General features: G+C 35.6%; 1 protein-coding gene across 2 annotated transcripts; it reads right to left on the bottom strand.

Moving 5' to 3' along the window:
* Positions 1–8,727: 8,727 nt before the first annotated feature.
* Positions 8,728–21,391, bottom strand: LOC132556350 (leucine-rich repeat-containing protein 28-like). 2 transcript variants are annotated; one of them, XM_060220742.1, is made up of 10 exons: positions 21,357–21,391; positions 21,091–21,201; positions 19,196–19,393; positions 18,538–18,575; positions 18,203–18,240; positions 17,125–17,262; positions 16,071–16,277; positions 14,962–15,073; positions 13,173–13,360; positions 8,728–12,314 (listed from the first exon to the last, which is right to left on the bottom strand). In XM_060220742.1, the coding sequence occupies exons 3-10, from the start codon at positions 19,370–19,372 to the stop codon at positions 12,061–12,063; spliced, it is 1,152 nt and encodes a 383-aa protein (XP_060076725.1). In that variant the 5' UTR covers positions 19,373–19,393; positions 21,091–21,201; positions 21,357–21,391; the 3' UTR covers positions 8,728–12,060. The 2 variants fall into 2 exon arrangements, with proteins under 2 accessions (XP_060076725.1, XP_060076724.1); XM_060220741.1 differs by lacking the exon at positions 21,357–21,391 and having other exon boundaries at positions 21,091–21,311.
* Positions 21,392–21,439: the final 48 nt, after the last annotated feature.

Raw genomic sequence — 21,439 nt, 5'->3', positions numbered from 1 at the left:
CTCATATTGATATTTCCAGCTGGATCTCAGACATCGGAGAATATTTGATCAGTGTTTAGACTCCATGTTAACACTTGTCAACATTATTACTTATTGAAGAAGTTTGTAGTTTGACGGCTAGCCGGAAGTTTGACCTCACTTCCGCGCATGCCAAACGGAATATACACAGCGACGACAATTACCTGTATGACGTCACACACTATATAGTGAACCATTCAGCAGGTGCGCGATCCGAAACAACACACGGTAATAACTGCTAATGATTTGGCTAGTACCGTATCAAGGCAGTACCCTAATATGGCAGTAATTTTTTACTTTACAGGCCATTGAAAGGGCAAATAAGATGAAGTAATGTGAGCGGTATACATGTAAAATCTTCTATAGTTACAATTGTCAGCTACAATTAATACGATGAACTACATATTTAGTCCGTGGATATATGGAGTAGCAACAGTTAAAGCCTCTCGACCATACCCGTACTTAGACAATATCTAAGAACGTGACCATAGATGCCCCTATAAAATGAATGAAAGTCAAGATTTTTTTCAGAATGTCCACCAAGTAAAATAGCTTTTGATCAATTCAATCACTTATCACATTTTAACTTGATTTTGACCGAAAGTAATGGAACTTACAAAACTAGTGTGAGTTTCTAAACCTAAGGAGTATCGATATCTTAAAACTCATTACCTGGCCTCAAATTGACCACAACACTTTTGTACTTCCGACTGAAAAAAAACAATAACAAAAAACGATATGGGCAGCCATTGATATTTAATATTTCAGCAGAATTGTGGGTAGCTCTTTATTCAGACAAGCAAGTGCAATAAATGATGCTTATTTAATAAGACGGATGAGGGATATATACACAAGGCATTAAAAAAACAAAAACAAAACAAAAACAAAAAATCTTCTATATACATGCGCACTTAATTTCAAAATATGTTAAAATTCAAATATTAATATACACACTTAAATAAGGGTGTGCGATGTATCCTGAAGGATTTGCCCCTAAAACTTTAAAGAGAGTTTTTAAAATGAAACAAAAAACAAAAACAAACACATTCATAAAATTGCTGTAATATCAATCTTTAATCTCTTAATGATTATATGTACCAATTAGGAGTATGAGACTCCTTAATGGCTTAATAAGTCTTTCAAAAACTCACCCCAGTTAGTTTGGGGGACGGAATAACGTCGACGAGAACATCGTTAACTCATGGCTAGCGTAACCGACGTGATCATTACAGTGAGTTAGTAAAGAAAATGGAATCTCATTATTCATTTATCTTTTCGAGGAAACTAGCTAGAGCATTGGGCACATCCTCGAAAGTTGCTTTGATTGCCAACATCTTCATTTCTTCTGTTCAATTTCCAGTATCTTTTTTCCATTTACTGGACCTTCCGTTGGAGTAAAGTCCAGAGAAAAGAAATTGTGACAAATTTCGTGAAGACGGCTTGAACTAAATGGGAAAATTCCAATCAGTCCCTCCCAGGGAGGGAGTCCCTGGGAGAGTTATGGTGTTGACGGCTGGATGTCTTTGTCTATGGGTTTTTGAAAGGCATAACTATTAGTCAAGGTTGATTGTAATATATCATGCCTAGAGTGAGGGAACAAAATTTAGCGCGGGTATGAAGAGGGGGGTCATCATTATTGGAGACGGCGTTCCGGGGTAAGCAGCATTCAGCAGAAAGTGAGAGGGTTAGGAAAGTAAGAAAGTAAGATACCCATTAAGAATCAGAACACGGTTAAAAAAGTCTTTGATAGGACACATTCAGTCCTGCAAGGGCGTAAGGAGAAAAGAACAGTATTAAAGCTAGATAGTTAGCACGCTAATTAGCGAAAGATCGATTATGAAATATTTTGCATGTCACAATCGATCTTTCACTAAACCAGCTGTTAAACACTTGGATCAGCTGGCTCACATTAAATCACTCATCCATCACTGTTCATGGTTAATGACGTTTCTGCTGGTTATTTCATTATCTACTCTACACACTTATTTTCTGTCTCGAAAAGAATTCAGTAATTTTACAAGATATGTCAAAATTAATTCCCGGATTTCTTTTTTCGTACTTTTCTTCCATACCTTTTCTGATTTTTCCACTAGACGTGGTGCCCAGGGTGTTCTTCTGCCTACATCTGGTTTTCTACGCACGGTCATTCTAGACATTTAATTTTTCATCTATACCAATTTCTAATGACAATGGCTGATCCTGCAATATACTGTACGAACAGCAAAATGCCACTGTTACAGTTCAAATCACAAATTACAAGAGGGCAACCAAAATCATTCTAGCAGAACAGAAGAGCTCTTCATGGCTTTCTGCGACTTACTCATATGTTCGCGTGACTTTCACGAAAAAATGAAAATGACATCTGTTCCTTAGATTTCTAGGACTTAGATTTCACAAAATCGTGTTATTTATCAACTTTACCGTACTGTCCCAGCATGCCATCCTGCGATTTCCACTGGTCCGCCTGCTGACGGCCAGCTCTCTACTGAGGGAGTACTAAATGGTACCATGATTCCAGTAAGGAGATGGTATTGTCCAGAGCACAGTCCACAGGTCCGCTGATCTTGTCTCATATGTTTAGAAAACTATAGTAATGAGGAACAAATTGCGTCAGTGCGTCAAGTGCCAGTTCCTAAAAGAAGTACAGGGATCACGAGACCTCCGCAATTGCGGTCTTGAACCCTCTCAACATCCTTCCGACAGAGTGTACAAACACGTGTGGGTTCGTGGAAAGCTGGAGTGCTTGAAATTGAATTTCCCCAGATATCTGTGCTGTTGTCAGAATCATTGGTGAAGGACAGTTTACTGTAGAAAACAGTATAAATGTTCACCTTGTAATGTGTAAATGAGTTGTCCGTTATATAAATCTTTTTATGTCGAGGACGTAATTGTATTAGCTTGGAGAGGATGTGTAGGATGGATTTAAATCAATTCTGTTCTGTCGCGTGACGTCATTGGTGTTCCTGCGTATATATATTTATGTACATAAGTGTTCAGTTTACCTGTGTGACGTAATAATATGTGTGTCCATGTTATGTCTCATGCGGTCTTTCCTCGTGTTTTGCACGATTAAGAAGGTAAGTAGCCATTCCAACGGACGGACGCATAAAAATCTTAAGAATGCAGTAGGGACGTTTAATTGATTAATAAATCTTATTAGATACTGGACGAAATGTGTTTGACCACCTCAACTGTATGTTTTCCCAAATACATTTGCGCTGTTTACCAAGTGGTGATCATATTTATACTAAAGGGATAAAGAAACGCAAGGTAAACTTTGAAGATGATTCTAGGCAAGACGTGGAGTATAATTATTTGAAAGTAAGAATGAAGATTAATCCATACAGAACAAACTTTAAAATCAACGAATTGTATCTGGTAAGTGATTTTGGAGTAATTGAAGGGAATTGAAAGAGAACGCTGTAATCTGAAATCGTAATGGACTGATTGCGGGAGCTGGCTAGTCAATACCGGGTATGTTCCCATTTGCTCTCTCAACATCACTGGTTCTCCTAGGCATGGAGCTCGTGAGTGAGTCTGTCCTCCTCATTGGGCTGCTGTAAGTTGGGCCAGAGTAACAGGGAGGCTAGCGTCGTCGAACCTGTCTATCCAGCTGGTCCCACAAGTGCTCAAGAGAGGATAGGTCGGGACTGTATGGCGGCCAGTCCAGTGGATGATTATTGCTGTAAGTGAGAAAGTCGCGATAAATCCTCGTGATATGGGGCCGAGCATTATCCTTCTTGAATGTGAGATTGTTTTGCTCCAATATGGGACAACATGGGGACGTAGGATCTCATCTCTATACCTAGCGGCATCTAAATTACCCGTTACAACGACCAGTGGTGATTTAACTCCATGCGAGATTCCTCCCCACACCATAACCGATCCATACCTATCAACGTAGAAGTCGGCAAAACGTTCTCCACGGCGTTGGTATACATGACGTCGAACGTGTGCTCGAAACAGGGTGAACCGGGACTCATCAGTAAAGAAGACCCTTACCCACTGCCTCAATGGGAATATGCTGGGGGCATGTGTCACCACCCAAGCCATACGACGCTGGCGACAAGTAGCGGTAACGCCCAGACCTACGTGTGTCAGCAACCCGCCCAGTTTCCAGACGTTTAACAAGACGTTCTATAGTGCAAATATGGACACCGAAATGTCTGACAACCTGTATTTGCCTTTGACTTTGCATAATCATCGCTATGGCCTGACCCCTCAGAACTCCCGTCAGCCGAACCATTGTTTAATGCTATCTGAAATTAATCAAAATATCGGAAAATGATGTGTCTCTATGAAGCCTACCTAATGGTATGACGAGCAGTGTAATTTAATGTTACAGCACTGCTGTGCACGAAATTTTTCCGTTTCGTGCTTTCGCCGGAAGACATCGTCACGCAATACAATGATGCAACATTCGATACAGGACCACGTGCACTGTAACCTAGAGAGTTTCTTGACCGATTTTCATTGTTCTTGAACAACGCGTTCGCAAGATATTGCAAATAATGTCACTCTGCGTTTCTTTATCCCTTGAGTATATATTGTGAGAACACTTTTATCAGAATAGATTAGTTATCTAATCGTATATAATTATAAAGGGATTGCTTTATCGTCACACATTGTACTACCTGCCTTACATTTCTTTCCTTTTATGGTCAATATTAACGACAACGATGGAATCTTGACGAATTTGATAGCCGAAAGCATGACCAGGACGCTTCATAAGTTTTGAAGTTGTACACCTCGAATAGGACTTTGCTCAACCTTCTCGAGACAGTTTCTTTGTGACGGTGTCATCAAGCAGAAATCCATAAAGTTTTGTCATATTCGTTGCCATGTTTTTAAGTGAATAAATGCACCCGTGTCATGTCTGTTACAGGGTCTTTGAAATCACTTCGATATGAAACAAGAAACCCACGGACCTTAGTCATTTGACTTAAAGACGAGAGAGACATAATGGGTTTGAATCGCGCATCTGCTCTGCTGCATACAAAGAATACCTTGTCGGTTCATTAAGTCAGTTTTGCAAACTTGAAATCATATTCCTTGTGCATGCTACTACAAAAATCCTAATACCCAGGACCTATCACTTGACCCTAAAAGTGAGCCAAGGTCAATCATATGAATAAGTTTGGTAATTCTTCAAATATTTGATTACAGAACCAGTATATATCGCCTAGGCCTGTTGGCTATTAAGAATAAGCTCCTTGAAGATGTTAAAATCTTTGATTCCTCTGACCTTGAAAGTGGGTCAATGTCATTAATTTAAATACACTTGGCAGCCCTTCATCCAAGCATGCAACAAACCCAAACAGCACCATGGGAGTTTGGTTATTGAGAAGAAGTCGTTTAAAGATTTCGAAACATTTCACCTCTGTGACCTTGAAAGTGGCTGAAGGTCATTTACTTGAACAAACTCTATTGCTCTTGAACCAAGCATGCTACATGATAAATATTAGAACCATAGCCCTTTTCAGTTATTTAGAAGAAGTCGTTTAATTAATTTTAATACATTTCACCCCCTGTGACCTTGAAAGTGGGTTAAGGTCATTCATTTAAGCACCCAATTTATAGCCCTTCATTCCAGCATGCTACAGGCCAAATATCAGCATCCTAGACCTTTCCGTTATTGAGAAGAAGTCATTTAGATACTGTAACAGATTTGACCCTTGTGCTCTTGAAAGTAGGTCAAGGTTGTTTGGATGAAATATGATGGATGAAAAATCGATTGCAAGGGAGATTTACAATTGGCCTAGTTAGAATTTAATAATCATTATCAGGGCTCACAACAGTAAACAGTTATCAATGTAATCCCATTCAATTCTTTTACTACTGTTGGGCTTTCAGCTCATCAGCAAATCAAGAAACAAGTAATTTACAGCATGGCATATGCAAAGCATATTGACAATGAGATTTACAGCATATGATATAATTGATTCAGTCATTATTTCTTAATTGATTTATATAAGTTTCCCCACCAAACATATTTTCTTTAACATTGATCACTATGCTTTTGATATAAATCAATACAGTAATTCATTGGTGTTAATAAGCAAGGTTTTTTTATCCTAATTCTCACAAATAGTAGTCTATTTTAAATGGTTTCCTTAAGGCTGCTATATGCTTTTCAGTGTGTATTATCAATGACATGATAATAATGGAATAGAAATCCTACAGACCTTGTCGCCCAAACAATCAATTAAAATGATTGAGATATCTAAACAGGACTGATAAAGGAAGATTTTCTCAATTCCAATTCCAAAATCAGACAGATATAAGATTCTTTATACTTCAGACATCCCAACAATATTCTTGTTAGCTCTTAAATGTTTAAAATGACACCAAAATTTCTCTCTTTATTCAGACATGAATTATCATCAAATCTTCTTAATTATTCATATTTTCATAAAATAGCGTAGTCCACAAAAGAAAAAACTTGAAATACCTAGGATTTTCTTTTTCTTTTCTCTGAAGTTTTCACATTTCTGTGAAGATTGCACTTTTTTGATACACAACTAAATGCAGTAATCATGTCAGTCATACAAAAGTAATGTATAGGTTAACTGATTGATTACAAAACTATAACCTACCCCCAGGTAGCACCATATCTATAACCAACAACCAGGCAGCACCACATCAATAACTCACCACAAGGTAGCACCACAATTATAACCCACCACCAGGTAGCACCACATCTATAACCCACCACCAGGTAGCACCACATCTATAACCCACCACCAGGTAGCACCACATCTATAACCCACCACCAGGCAGCACCACATCTATAACCAACTAGCAGGGAGCACCACATCAATAACCCACCACAAGGTAGCACCACATCTATAACCCATCCCCAGGTAGCACCACATCTATAACCCACCACCAGGTAGCACCACATCTATAATCCACCCCCAGGTAGCACCAGATATATAACCCACCCCCAGGTAGCACCACATCTATAACCCATCCCCAGGTAGCACCCATCCCCAGGTAGCACCACATCTATAACCCATCCCCAGGTAGCACCAGATCTATAACTCACCCCCAGGTAGCACCACATCTATAACCCACCCCCAAGGTAGCACCACATCTATAACAACCCCCAGGTAGCACCACATCTATAACCCACCCCCAGGTAGCACCAGATCTATAACTCACCCCCAGGTAGCACCACATCTATAACCCATCCCCAGGTAGCACTAGATCTATAACTCACCCCCAGGTAGCACCACATCTATAACCCACCCCCAGGTAGCACCACATCTATAATCCACCCCCAGGTAGCACCAGATATTAAACCCACCCCCAGGTAGCACCCATCCCCAGGTAGCATTACATCTATAACCCATTCCCAGGTAGAACCACATCTATAACGCATCCCCAGGTAGCACCATATCTATAACCCACCTCCAAGTAGAACCACATCTATAACCCACCCCCAGGTAGCACCACATCTATAACCCACCCCCAGGTAGTACCATATCTATAACAACCCCCAGGTAGTACCATATCTATAACCCACCTCCAGGTAGTACCACATCTATAACCCATCCCCAGGTAGCACCCATCCCCAGGTAGCACCACATCTATAACCCATCCCCAGGTAGCACCACATCTATAACTCACCCCCAGGTAGCACCACATCTATAACCCACCCCCAGGTAGCACCACATCTATAATCCACCCCCAGGTAGCACCAGATCTTAAACCCACCCCCAGGTAGCACCCATCCCCAGGTAGCATTACATCTATAACCCATTCCCAGGTAGAACCACATCTATAACGCATCCCCAGGTAGCACCATATCTATAACCCACCTCCAAGTAGAATCACATCTATAACCCACCCCCAGGTAGCACCACATCTATAACCCACCCCCAGGTAGTACCATATCTATAACAACCCCCAGGTAGTACCATATCTATAACCCACCTCCAGGTAGTACCATATCTATAACAACCCCCAGGTAGTACCATATCTATAACAACCCCCAGGTAGCACCATATCTATAACCCACCTCCAGGTAGTACCATATCTATAACAACCCCCAGGTAGTACCATATCTATAACAACCCCCAGGTAGTACCATATCTATAACAACCCCCAGGTAGTACCACATCTATAACAACCCCCAGGTAGTACCACATCTATAACAACCCCCAGGTAGTACCACATCTATAACAACCCCCAGGTAGCACCATATCTATAACAACCCCCAGGTAGTACCATATCTATAACAACCCCCAGGTAGCACCATATCTATAACAACCCCCAGGTAGTACCATATCTATCTATATAACAACCCCCAGGTAGTACCACATCTATAACAACCCCCAGGTAGTACCACATCTATAACAACCCCCAGGTAGTACCACATCTATAACAACCCCCAGGTAGTACCACATCTATAACAACCCCCAGGTAGCACCACATCTATAACAACCCCCAGGTAGTACCACATCTATAACAACCCCCAGGTAGTACCATATCTATAACAACCCCCAGGTAGTACCATATCTATAACAACCCCCAGGTAGTACCATATCTATAACAACCCCCAGGTAGTACCACATCTATAACAACCCCCAGGTAGTACCATATCTATAACAACCCCCAGGTAGCACCATATCTATAACCCACCTCCAGGTAGCACCACATAACTGTTTTTGTGTCAAGCAAATAAAAAGTAATGTCTAAAAAAAGTATGATTACATTTTTATTTAACATTTGATCATTATACATAAACAGTTATATAGAAGCTTTATGTAATTTTGAAAACAATTGTAACTAACTAAGACACACTTTGGTATATTATGACTTAAGAATAGATTTATTATCATTATTCTATTCTATATGGCCCATCAACACTGAGAACATCATCAGGGACAAGAAATGGTGGTAGACAAAAAGGTCCAAAAGTAAAGGGCACCAAACTTACCAAAATTGTTAAGAAGCACCATAAAAGCATACATACAATACTAACTAAAACAATGAAAAGTAACTCATAACTTCATTACTAAATTTTGTAATGGGTTTCATCATTTCCTCTTTTACAGCAGTAAACAGATCTTAGAGCAGTGGGCTATCACAATATGAAACTACGACTGATAAAATCCAAGTAAACCCTGAACAAAACAAATCTATAAATAATATTCGTGATGAAGCAAGAGCTTTCTTTTTCCAATATATAATGTACTGTTGACAATATAACACAAATAAAAAAATTATTGCTACCTACCACATTCAATGAAGCGGTTCATAAAAATATTTTTACAAATCAGAAATGTGCATCATGCAACATTCCCTACTCATATAAGTGTTTAATCAATCTGATTTGACATGTGTTTAACTAATCTGATTTGACATAAGTGTTTAACTAATATGATTTGACATAAGTGTTTAACTAATCTGATTTGACATAAGTGTTTAACTAATCTGATTTGACATAAGTGTTTAACTAATCTGATTTGACATAAGTGTTTAACTAATCTGATTTGACATAAGGGTTTAACTAATCTGATTTGACATAAGGGTTTAACTAATCTGATTTGACATAAGTGTTTAACTAATATGATTTGACATAAGTGTTTAACTAATCTGATTTGACATAAGTGTTTAACTAATCTGATTTGACATAAGTGTTTAACTAATCTGATTTGACATAAGTGTTTAACTAATCTGATTTGACATAAGTGTTTAATCAATCTGATTTGACATAAGTGTTTAACTAATCTGATTTGACATAAGTGTTTAACTAATATGATTTGACATAAGTGTTTAACTAATCTGATTTGACATAAGTGTTTAACTAATCTGATTTGACATAAGTGTTTAACTAATCTGATTTGACATAAGTGTTTAACTAATCTGATTTGACATAAGTGTTTAACTAATATGATTTTACATTAATCGCTTTAATTTGACATAAGGGTTTAACTACCTTGCATAATCTGATTTTACAAAAGTGTTCAACTAATCTGAGTAAATGTTTAACTGGTCTGATTTGACATGTGTTAACTGGTCTGATTTGACACCTATATTTCCTCCTTTTTTGACTCCCTATTTTTTAATAGCCTACATAAATTTGTTTTGAATAGCATTATATATGCAGTAGAGCAAATATACCTTCCTCCAATATTCATATCACTTAATGACTAACTTCAAAATAGTAAAAAAATAAATGTTTATGATAAAAATGTATCCACGCACAGTCACATTTAACAATCCTTTCATACAATAGGAATATTGTTCAGAACACTTCACAACCTAATAAATATATGGTCAGTTTAACTGATAATAGGAATACCAAAAACAATATCATATATTGTGAATGATTGAAATTAAAGCTTAATTAAATCCTATCAAATCCATAAACACAACAAACAAAAGAGAAATGAATCACCTATTTAGGTGTGTCTTCCTGTTAATGGACATTACTTGGACATATGAAATGTACAGAAGCACCATGTGAGAATATAGACACCTATTTAACATTTACATTTCTTTTGTTTATAGTCAAGAGATATCACAACATATCAATACCTTATGAAATCATAACTATATGTAGGAAAAATACACATGGCATAAAAGGGAAGTAACTGCTCATGAACTCTTATAACATGTTATTCATAGGTATCACAAATCACAGATCAGAACAGTTAGGAGTGTGGATAACGGAACATTTTTAGACTATAAATCCATATGTACATACAGTAACAGAAATATTTTCCTCGCTCTCTTCAAGTATATTTCCCATTTGCTTGGAAAATATAAGTCTATTTCTCCCTTGTCAAATGACAATTAATGTGCTTTTATTGTTAAAGTATCACCATTCTGAATAGAGTCCGCCTTATGACATTCTGTAGGGAAACCATATCAGGACTAGATAACATCATCAATTTTGACTCACCCTCAGTCTATTAATCAAAACAACTTCTGGTATTTAATAACTGGAATGTGAGGGGAAAAATTTCTTGTGTTCTGTGTGATATATCAATTTTCAAGATCAGATTTGAAAATTTAAAACTTAGATAAGCCTTATGCAAAATCATAAGCTAAATTTATGATATCACTTTGTATAACCCTCAAGGCCAAAACTTCTACAATTTCTGGAAAGTAGAATGAATTTAGAGAAATAGTACAATATTCAAAACAGGGTCATGCTTCATGATTATGGAGTCTTGAGAGGGTAAGGAATTTTCCAGTCTATTTGGCAATGATCAACATTTCTTCACAAGAAACTAGAAAGAAAACCTATCAAGAGCAATCAAACAGAGGTGTGACTGTCAAACCTTCAGTTTATTTACTTGTCTTTCTCATACTAAAAGACAGGCATGTATCACAGGGACTCAGCATGAATTCACAACTCATAGCCTATGTATGTATTACAGGATTGTAAGTCCTGAGAAGGGAAAATAAAACAGATCTTTTTTCTAATTATGCTTTTTTACATTCTAAGGGCCGCAGATCTTAACACAAATATTATCTTTCAGAGAAATGTTCTATTTTTCCAATGAGTGTTTGATGAATGAGGTATTTGGCCATGATATGGCCTCATGAATTTGTCAATATATGTATACTCAACAAAACAAGAAATGCACAAAGTTCCCCCTTGTAGTAAACCTTAGCTGGAATACTTGGTCAGGTATTATATTGATGGATGGTCATAACCAAACTGCTGTCCCACGGCAGTACCTTAATAACTGTGCTGGAATCACCAAATCTATACTTGTGGTGGCATACAGTGCCCATGTCAATGTCTACACAAAATGTCTCTTGATGGTGTTATTTCTCATATGTTGTAGAATTTCCAAAATTAATGTTAACATGCTTAAATTCTTCAACAAGTACTGCCATCTTTTCGTTATGTTGCCTATGATAGGTGTATGACATACCTTGCCTTGGCTCAGCTCCAAAACCCAGTTCAGGGTTGTTATAAACAATTCATATCTCAAAAACAAAACATCCGATAAATTACAATTTATCTTTAAAAACCTAGAAAGAAATGTTTAAAATCTGAGACTTTTATTTCTGGGACTAAATAACTGGCATGTATAAAGGGTACACTATGTCCATACCAAAGTTTGTAGAATACGTTAAACATATCTGAACTGCGCACTTGACAGAACAACAAAATCCGAGATAGAAAACTGATTTGTTGAATACCAACAAAGGTAAGGCTGACACATAAACCTCCTGGAGACAAAACTGGCATAAAGCTGTTGGATCTAACAACAAGGACTTCAACGTGCAGGGCAGAGAATCCAGTAAGGCAAGAAATTCCTTGGGGTCTGAAATAAATGTAGATGAGACATTAATGTTTTCACACTTTAATAGATCATTTTCACCAATAACAGAGAACTTCATTCAAGTTTATCAGAAATATTGTTCATTATTGGCAATAGTGTGTAAAAGATACATTATTGACTTTTTTGATAAAGGTTTTTTAGGGCACAAAAAAGCATGTATATATATATATATATATATATATATATGAGAAATTTCCGAGGGATCTTGGTGCCACTATTGATGATCCTTATTGATTTAATGAATGACGTATTCATTGGTAACAAGTTAAAAATTTCCTTTGCTATGTTTGCTAGTTACATATAAAACATAATTGTAAAAAACTTTGAAGTACAGTATGTATTGTAAAGATTTAAAATGGTCACTGACAGTCATCATAAATGTCATGGTCAAAGTACAGAACACATAACTTGACATATTGACAAGTTTTAAGGACAATCTCCTCAATTACGACAGAATTAAGCTCAAAATAACTTAAAATTCAACATGGTCATTGTGAGTAAGAGTACATGTATCAAATAACCATTGTATGCTCATCTTAAGCCCATACAGAGCATGTTCATACTGCAAGAACAGGTGTGGGGAAATAGTGAACAACAAATCTGGAGTGCCAAATTATAAAATGCCATCTTGAATTTACAATTATTGTCCATACTGAACATTTTTATAAAAATTCGAGAACATCCCTGCCATTGTTCTCCGACAGCTTTCTTACCAGTGAATTGATCTATGACATGAACATGTAAGACGTGAGATGTAATCCAATAACTTCTTCCATTGACCTTTGACCATTAACATCTGACCTAGTTCCATAACTTACTAACATAGAATTCATACTTCACCTGAAAATCTAGACCTCAGTGCACCAGTTGTTCTGAGGCCAAGTTCCTGTAAGGATGGTATGCTATTCCAGGGAGCAGTTATGTCCCTAATCTCAGGGGGCATCACTATGGGAACTGATGTCTCCTTATATGGCACCACCAACTCAACTACACCAGGAAGTACACCGAGCGGGTTACGCTGTCGACAACTGAATGTATAATATCATGTAAAGATCTCATGGAAAGAAACAGATAACAACTTTTATCCTGCAACTTCCGTTGACATTGTCGCAATACACCTGCCACATATATTTTTGCCATATTCTGCAGTGATGGAAAACAGCTGTATTTTAGCATGTGCATTAATTCAATAGAATTACTTTCTGAAATTACTCAAAAATTATGTTTAACAATAAAAATAACTGTTGAAATAAGCAATTTAACATTTTGTTAAGAACAAGGTTATTGATGGCAATTTGTAAAGATGCTGTCATATTCGTTGAAGTTTGGAACTATATTTCTGCGCGGAGCAATCATTTCGGTATACACCATCAGGCAAAATTTAGCAAAACATCAACATCAGGTAAACAAAGATTGAACAACAAAACTGTTGATGTTTTGATTGTCTGAATTGCAATCAGTGTTGCAGGATAAATAGAATGCTTGGTTAATGCCTTAAAATATAGGCTGTATTTTGGCTCGGAGCAGAGTGATTCACCAGTGGCTCGTCACTTTTGTGTTTCTTCACCCTCGCCAAAATATAGCTTACATTTTCAGACACTAATCATATATTCTCTATAACAATAAGAAGAATTACTTAACAATTAAATGCAATTACAATTGTCTCATTTATGGAAACAATAGCTTCATTATAAAAAGCCTAGATGTGGAGTTCAACGTCTTATCTCAAAGTTAGGGCTTATCACAGGAAAATAAAATAGCAACATTTGTTGGTAATTCTACAGCAAAAGAAATTGATGGGTTTATCATCAGACCTGGGTGTAGAAAATATGATAAACATACCAACCCACAATATACAGCAAATGGTTTATTGACCGTTGTCTCATGTTCACTATTTGTGCCTAAGATTTAATATTATTGAATATGTACCAATGAAGAATACTTAGAAAGAAATAGTAAAAATTACATATTCTAGTTTCATCACCAAATGGAGAAATTTACACAAGGTGAATACCAACCATTTATAAGGTACTTACATGCCTGGAAGAGTTCTATAGCATTTGTTAAAAGTAAGACACAAGGAAGAGTTTCAGAACAATCTTTCCATTTCTTGTTTCTTAATGATGGTAACAGTTGTGATGATATTACGATTAAGACCTCCTCTAGTGATCAGATGAAGTTTTTAGGATATATCTTACGTACGGTTTCATTGTAGAATTGAACTGATAACTTGTCAGTTTCCCTGTTGAAAGATTTAGGTTTCATTGTAAGATTGAACAGAATAATTTGTCAGTTTCCCTACTGAAAGATGTAAACTATGGCAGTCATTTTTGACTATCTAAATTTCAATCAAACTTCTATCCGAAGAAAAAGCTGGATATTTGCTTTTAAATGTCTCGATCAATAGATCACATCCTATTGAAATTGTATGGTATCTGTGTGTTACCTACTACAGGTCATAATCATACAGAAATATTCAACAAAATTGTCCCATCAACAATTCAGCTTGTGTTCCAATACATAAGTAACATATGTACAAAATGTATACAGCAAGTCAACCAATGTCAAGTTGTACAACTCATTAAAAAGATGTCACAAAAATAATTTGCCTCAATAAATCCTTGTTTACCTTTGAAAATTTCCAGTGTCTATGTGTATCAGAGAAATAGGGAGAACGTGGAGTGCTGGGTTCTTGTCCACCAGCAGAAATCTCAGACTGCCTAGACCTTTGTTTGCAAATGCTGGAATTAAAATAGGATGAGTTCAGTACAGTGTGATGTAATAAACACAAGACTTGACTTACAATATAACATCATTAGTTTAGAGATATTCCTTACAGGGCTTTAATTTGTTCTAGTTTAAGTAATATTTCTTTTTAGATTAGCATCATCCAGCTACTTGTGATTAAAACAACAGCCATATTTGATATCTTAAGAGATTTGTCTTTTAATAAAAGAAATCATAATACAGTATCAAAACACAATATATCTTGGAAACTTGGGAATTATTTGTTTTTGAGAAAAAGCAGTAACAATTATCTTCAACAGCAGAATTATTTGTCTATGTTTACAAATTGATGGTATTAGATGATTAAGAAATCTCTGGCTTATATTTTCTAAAGATTGATTAAATTAAAAAATTTAGCATATCAGATGTAGGACCAGTAAAATCTGCCATTATTTTCTAAGAAATTCTGTAAATGCATATATTTTAGCAATAATCTGAATTTAGTACTTTTCGTGCTGAAAATATTGCACTTAAATATGATTGACATTATGGCAATATCTGAATGTTGTTAATATAGCAATTACAGAGGATTTGCTAATTCATCAATCTGCTAATTCACCAACAAGAGGCCCATGAATCTTAACAGTCGACTGACTTATGAAATATTTCAGCCAATTTGGCCAATCTTGGCCCCACCCATCATCCCCTGTAAATATATGATTACTATCAATCTGCCATCCCATACTAATAATTCTAACCAAGTTTGAATTATTTCCAGTGACTATTTAACAAATGATGCTCAAAAATATGATATTCCTTTGGTAAATTCCACCTAACTGCTAAATGAAAATGTGGAACATATGGTTTATAAGGTTCTAAAATTTGAGTAAAGCACCTTAAGATCCTTCCATCAATAAAGAGTATTTGATTCTGTCATTCCTGGGTATTAAAAAGAAGATTAAAAATATTTGAATTATTTCTACATTTTAATATAAGACTTGTATACATTACTTTGTGGTAGAGTAATTAAGTTGTTTCCACAAACAGAGAGTTCTGTCAAGCTGGTCAATCGCCAGAAGTGACGAGGAAGACTAGTCAATCGGTTGTAGTCCAAGTTCAGAGTCATCAGACTCTCACACCTACACAAACTGATGGGTAGCGTGGACAGGTCATTCCTCATAAGTTCTAGTGTCTTCAGGTAACGGAGTTGTCCAATACCTATACACAGAAAGACCATTATGAATATATAACATATTTCTATTCCATTCTTTAATATCTACTTGTATAGTGTTGGGGTCAACATTGTGAAGATTCATTTCGATCAAAAACACAGATGCCCAGATTCATTTCTATGACTCTAAGCTTTCAGTACTGTAAGATCCCAGTTGTATGTGAAATTGGTAACAGAAGAATATCAGTTGATTTGTCAACATCTTGAAAGTATTCCAATCAATATTGTAATTATTCCAGATTGTAAACACATCTCTACAAACAGAATTCATTTAAATAGTTACCAACAAAGAGCATAACATATCTACAATGGGTTTCCTGTCTGTATAGACACATTGTACCTACAATGTATTCCATGTCTGTAAAGACACATTGTACCTACAATGTATTCCCTGTCTGTAAAGACACATTGTACCTACAATGTATTCCCTTTATGTATAGACACATTTCATCTCCAATGTATCATTTGTATCTACAATGTATTCTCTTGTAAGTATAGACACCTTGTGTGTACTATGGAATTCCTAGTATTTAGAGACACATTTCATCTACAATTCATTCCCCTGTATGTATAGTCAAATTGTAATTAACATGTATCTACTGTATGCATAGACACATTTCATCTACAATACATCATCTTGTATGTACAATGCATTCCCTTGTATACATGGACATATTGTACCTATAATGTCTTCAGTAGTAGGTATAGACACATTGTATATACTCTGTATTTTCTAGTATTTACAGACACATTGTATCTACAATTTATTCCCTGTATGTTTCCCTTAAAATATAGACAAATTAACAATGTCCTCCAATAAATGTAAAAACTCACTTGAAGGCAGACTTGCCAATTTGTTTACGGACACTTGCAGCTTCTGCAGGTTTCCTAGACGACCAATATCAGCTGGCAGCTGGGTCAGCTCATTATCACAAAGGTTTAGAGACTCAAGTTTTGTCAGGTTACATATTCCTGAAACACAGCATTACACATGAAGAACAAAAGACTGTCACATAAAGGAATTGATGATGAATATGATCAAGTGTAAACATCTTTCAAGTTTACGTGGATTACACTTAATATGTATTCTTTCAATTAAGGGATAAATTGCAGTGATTTAGGTGGATTATTGTGGTTAATTTTTTTAACAAATATTTTTCCTATCGGATTTGTTCAATTTTATAAGATAAACTTCAGTTGTGACAGTATAATTGTAACACTACCATAAGATAATAGTAGGATTTCACAAAAAGGAAATCAATTATTTTTATTTTCAGATATCTGTTATATGTGGTACCATTTCCATGATACATCCAGGTCAGATGAGGTCATGGACATTGGCAACAATCACTATCTGGACTTTCTATATACAAATGAGAAATTTGTAGAGGTATGTCATAGATATTGCATGCAGTTGTGAATTATTTGCTGTGAAATGGTCATAACTTAATGAACAGCAGGTGCATAATTTTGGTTGTCAAACTATGGTGGTAATGAATCTCCTTATGAAGTTTTAAGTTTATCAATCGGAAATTACTGGAAAAATCGAAGGGACACTGTTTAAGTAATCAAAATAAGGGGCCATAACTCTGAATTACAGTCTGAAAATTACAGTAATAGATCTCTAACTATGATTAGTAGAAAACTACCCAATTTATTAAGCAGACGTGTGTGCCTGCCAACCTGTCCGTTCACATGGCAATATAATATGACCCATCTTTCAACATGTGTATAAAAAAAATGATACAAATAATAAAGGTTTATAAAACTATATTATACATCACTGAAACAAAACAATGGACTTGTATAAAGTTATTTCTTTAAAAATGAAGGAAAAACAATTACCTGTTGCAAGGAAATACATACAAATGTGTTAAACAGTATACCAACACTATGTTAGTATTACACTTACCATCTGGTATGGCTTTGATGTTGTTACTTGGCATATATCTAAAAATTAAGTGTGTATCATTAATTTTATACAGGATTTTCATCATCTGACTGTTTGTATTGTTATTTCCTATTTTACAATGCTGTTTATATTGTACCTTACCATAGAAATATACATTACCACATAAAATAAATTCATTAAAATTACATTACCTATTTATTGTCAAATTGCAGGTATAAATTATTTGCTTTGTGGTGTTATCACTCTCCAAAATAGCAATACTGTGTTTTCTATTAAAGAAGAAAAATGTTATAAACTAAACGTATAATACATGCTTCTGAAATATAAGTACTTACATCTCAACTAAACTTGAAAGTTGGTTCAAGTTATCTGGCTGAAGAAAACAAAAATCATTCATTTCTAGACAAGAAATACATTTTGGTACTAACACAAAACAATGAACCCTTTAGCTTAAGTATAGCTAAGTTGAAGAAACAGATGGCAGTTCTAAGTAGACCCATGTAAAGTGGACTGAAAATCACATTTAGTCAGGCAGGAAAGCCCACAGAGGGATCAAACCCCTTAGGATTATCATCATGATCTTAGTGAAAAGCAATCACTGACATACATAAGATGGGGACTGAGAAAATATTTATGATTTTTTTTCTATGCTTTGGCTTCACCTACATAAGTAAACATGACAATATGAAAAACTTGGCTAAATAAAAGTATCTAAATACATAAATAGCATTCTGAAACAGCAAAAGAGGAATTAACTTTTATGTGGTAAAATCAAATTATTGGATAGGAAGATACATATTTTGATAATGTCTTTTACGAAAAAATAAAAATAATTGAAGTGTTATGGTTATCTAAGGTATGAATCGTGTAAGTACCATGTCATGATAGTATGAAAAATAAATGAAAACAAAGAAGCATGTATAATGGTTGCCAGAAGACCTCTAAGATGATTTTTTTAATGATTACGTAATCACAGCACCAACTGTATAATACCAAGCATGTCAGCAGATTTCTCTTTGCATATATTGTTTTGAGGTTCCTGTAGCAGATGTCATACAACAGACATGGTGGTAGATTTTTCAGTCCTTTGTAATTCAAGTGAAGAATGGTGTCTCCCTTCTTGGCATTTTCCAGTTCGTCTTTAATATTGGAAAAGTCTGCCTGTTCCATTATCTAAACATCCATATCAATCTGAAATATGAAGGAACTGTTTGGTAAAATCTCAAAAGTTACATATCGATAATTACATTCAAAGCAATATAAGCCTGTATACAAAGGATCATAGTACTGTACATACAGTGTTATATGTCAACATGATCCAACCATAGCTTCAGGCACAGAGAATTAATCTTTATTGCTTCAAAACAAATCCAGCTGAAAAACTGTATCTCTTGATATCAGGATCATTATTATTATTTATAATGTCATTATTTTTTCTTCTGAGAATTAATCATGTTGGGTTATATTATTTATAGCCAACAGCGAGAGTTTGGGTTCACCTCTGGTTCGATCACTAACAAATGACAGTATTCTTTTCAGTTTATATATGCATCATATATAGCAATGTATGTTGATGCCTAGGTTTCAGATTTGAATTTCCTGTCTAAATTGTACCCATGTTTAATATGTATCCTATGTACAATTTGTATATATGCATATATACATTGTGATCCAGATGTTCATTTCACATAATAGACAATTGCAACTCTGATCATGTCAAGAATTTCCAACTGCCTACCACTACAACTTCCATTTCAAAACATCTAGGTTTTTTTTAGGAGAGTAGGGGATGGGAGATGGATGTGAGGGTGGTGTAGGTGGTTAAGGCAGTTTGAGGCCCAGGTTGGGCACAAGTCAAAAATTGTGTTGTCTTACCATGTTCAGATACATATATATATATATATATATATATATAATGTATCTGAACATGGTAAGTTTACATCCCATAAGCGAATGATGCTGTTGCAACATAGACCTAAATATATCAATATATAAATGACTGATGAAATCAACATGGCCAAAGTTGTGTGCTTCAAGGCAAATGTTCTGAAACACATTTTCTGTGTTGACTTCAGCATTCATTTAGTTAATTGATTGACTCACAAAATATCTACAAGTTTCACTTTCATTATATATCAAAATGAACTTTTTGCGAAGGGACGGGTGGAGATGAGGAGGTTACCAACAAACTTGCAAGTTTGTGATTGTCTAAAGCTTCAGGCCAATTAATAAATATCAAGCCTTCTTCTCTTTACATGTGTGGAGAAACCCTGTTTACCTGAAATAATAACACTACCAAATAAACATTCTCACTCATCAGGAAAGCTGATGTTTCCATATGAAATATCACATAAACTTATGGGAATCCCAACAGGGACAAACAATACATAATATACTATATAGGGATAAGAAGCTAGACACAAAGGATATCTCTGGTGATCGAATTTGTACTTGTCCACAGAGCTGTGTAGTCAGCAGTTCACTCTCCCAAGTTATTTAATCTTATCTACCTCTCCTCCATTCATTCTATTATGTAGTTAGCAAGGACTTGGCACTGACCATCCTGTCCAGAGCCACTTAAACAGCTAACCAGTAAGTCTCAATTTCATGCAGTTAATTAATGAACTATTCATTAACTACATATGAACAAAATATTAAGCATATGTATAATTATTTCTGGGGTTCATTAAAGATCGAGAGAACGTCTTTGCATCGATAAAATAATTTCTAAAAAATGGGAAGAGGAGGGTATTCTCCATTCTCACTATTCCAATATCATTTCTTTTTATGAAGTAAAAATATACAAAGAAATTTTAAAAGTGAACCGTCTGTAAGGTATAATCAAGATAATCGAAGACAAATTAAGATATATTTAGACGTATGCAAACCTTTATCAGATCCAGTGGGAGATTCTGGAGTACTTGTTACAAATCACTGGGAGATTTTGAAAAGGAACTTGTTACAAATGAACCGTCTTGTTTCCGTTCATGGCTATTTTTCTGTGTACAACAGGGGTGCAGTACTCATTAATACGTGAAAAAAACTTTTAATAGGAAAAAAAACAGAAATACTCCTGGACATAACTTACTTATAAAGAATTAGTTTATGTAATAAAATAAAATATACGGAGTAAATGCCGAAATGCTTTTCGTACTTTCAATTAACTGTTTCGCATCGGTTTCTAATCTTGTAAATTCTGCAGGTGAATGAGAAATACGTCAATGTAAAAAGTGCACA

The sequence above is a fragment of the Ylistrum balloti genome, unplaced genomic scaffold, assembly GCF_031769215.1.
Source record: "Ylistrum balloti isolate Yb309-2 unplaced genomic scaffold, AGI_CSIRO_Ybal_v1 Utg370566, whole genome shotgun sequence".
Lineage (NCBI taxonomy): Eukaryota > Metazoa > Mollusca > Bivalvia > Pectinida > Pectinidae > Ylistrum > Ylistrum balloti.
The sequence above is the reverse complement of the archived record's forward strand: the minus strand, read 5'-3'. Positions and strand labels throughout refer to the sequence as shown.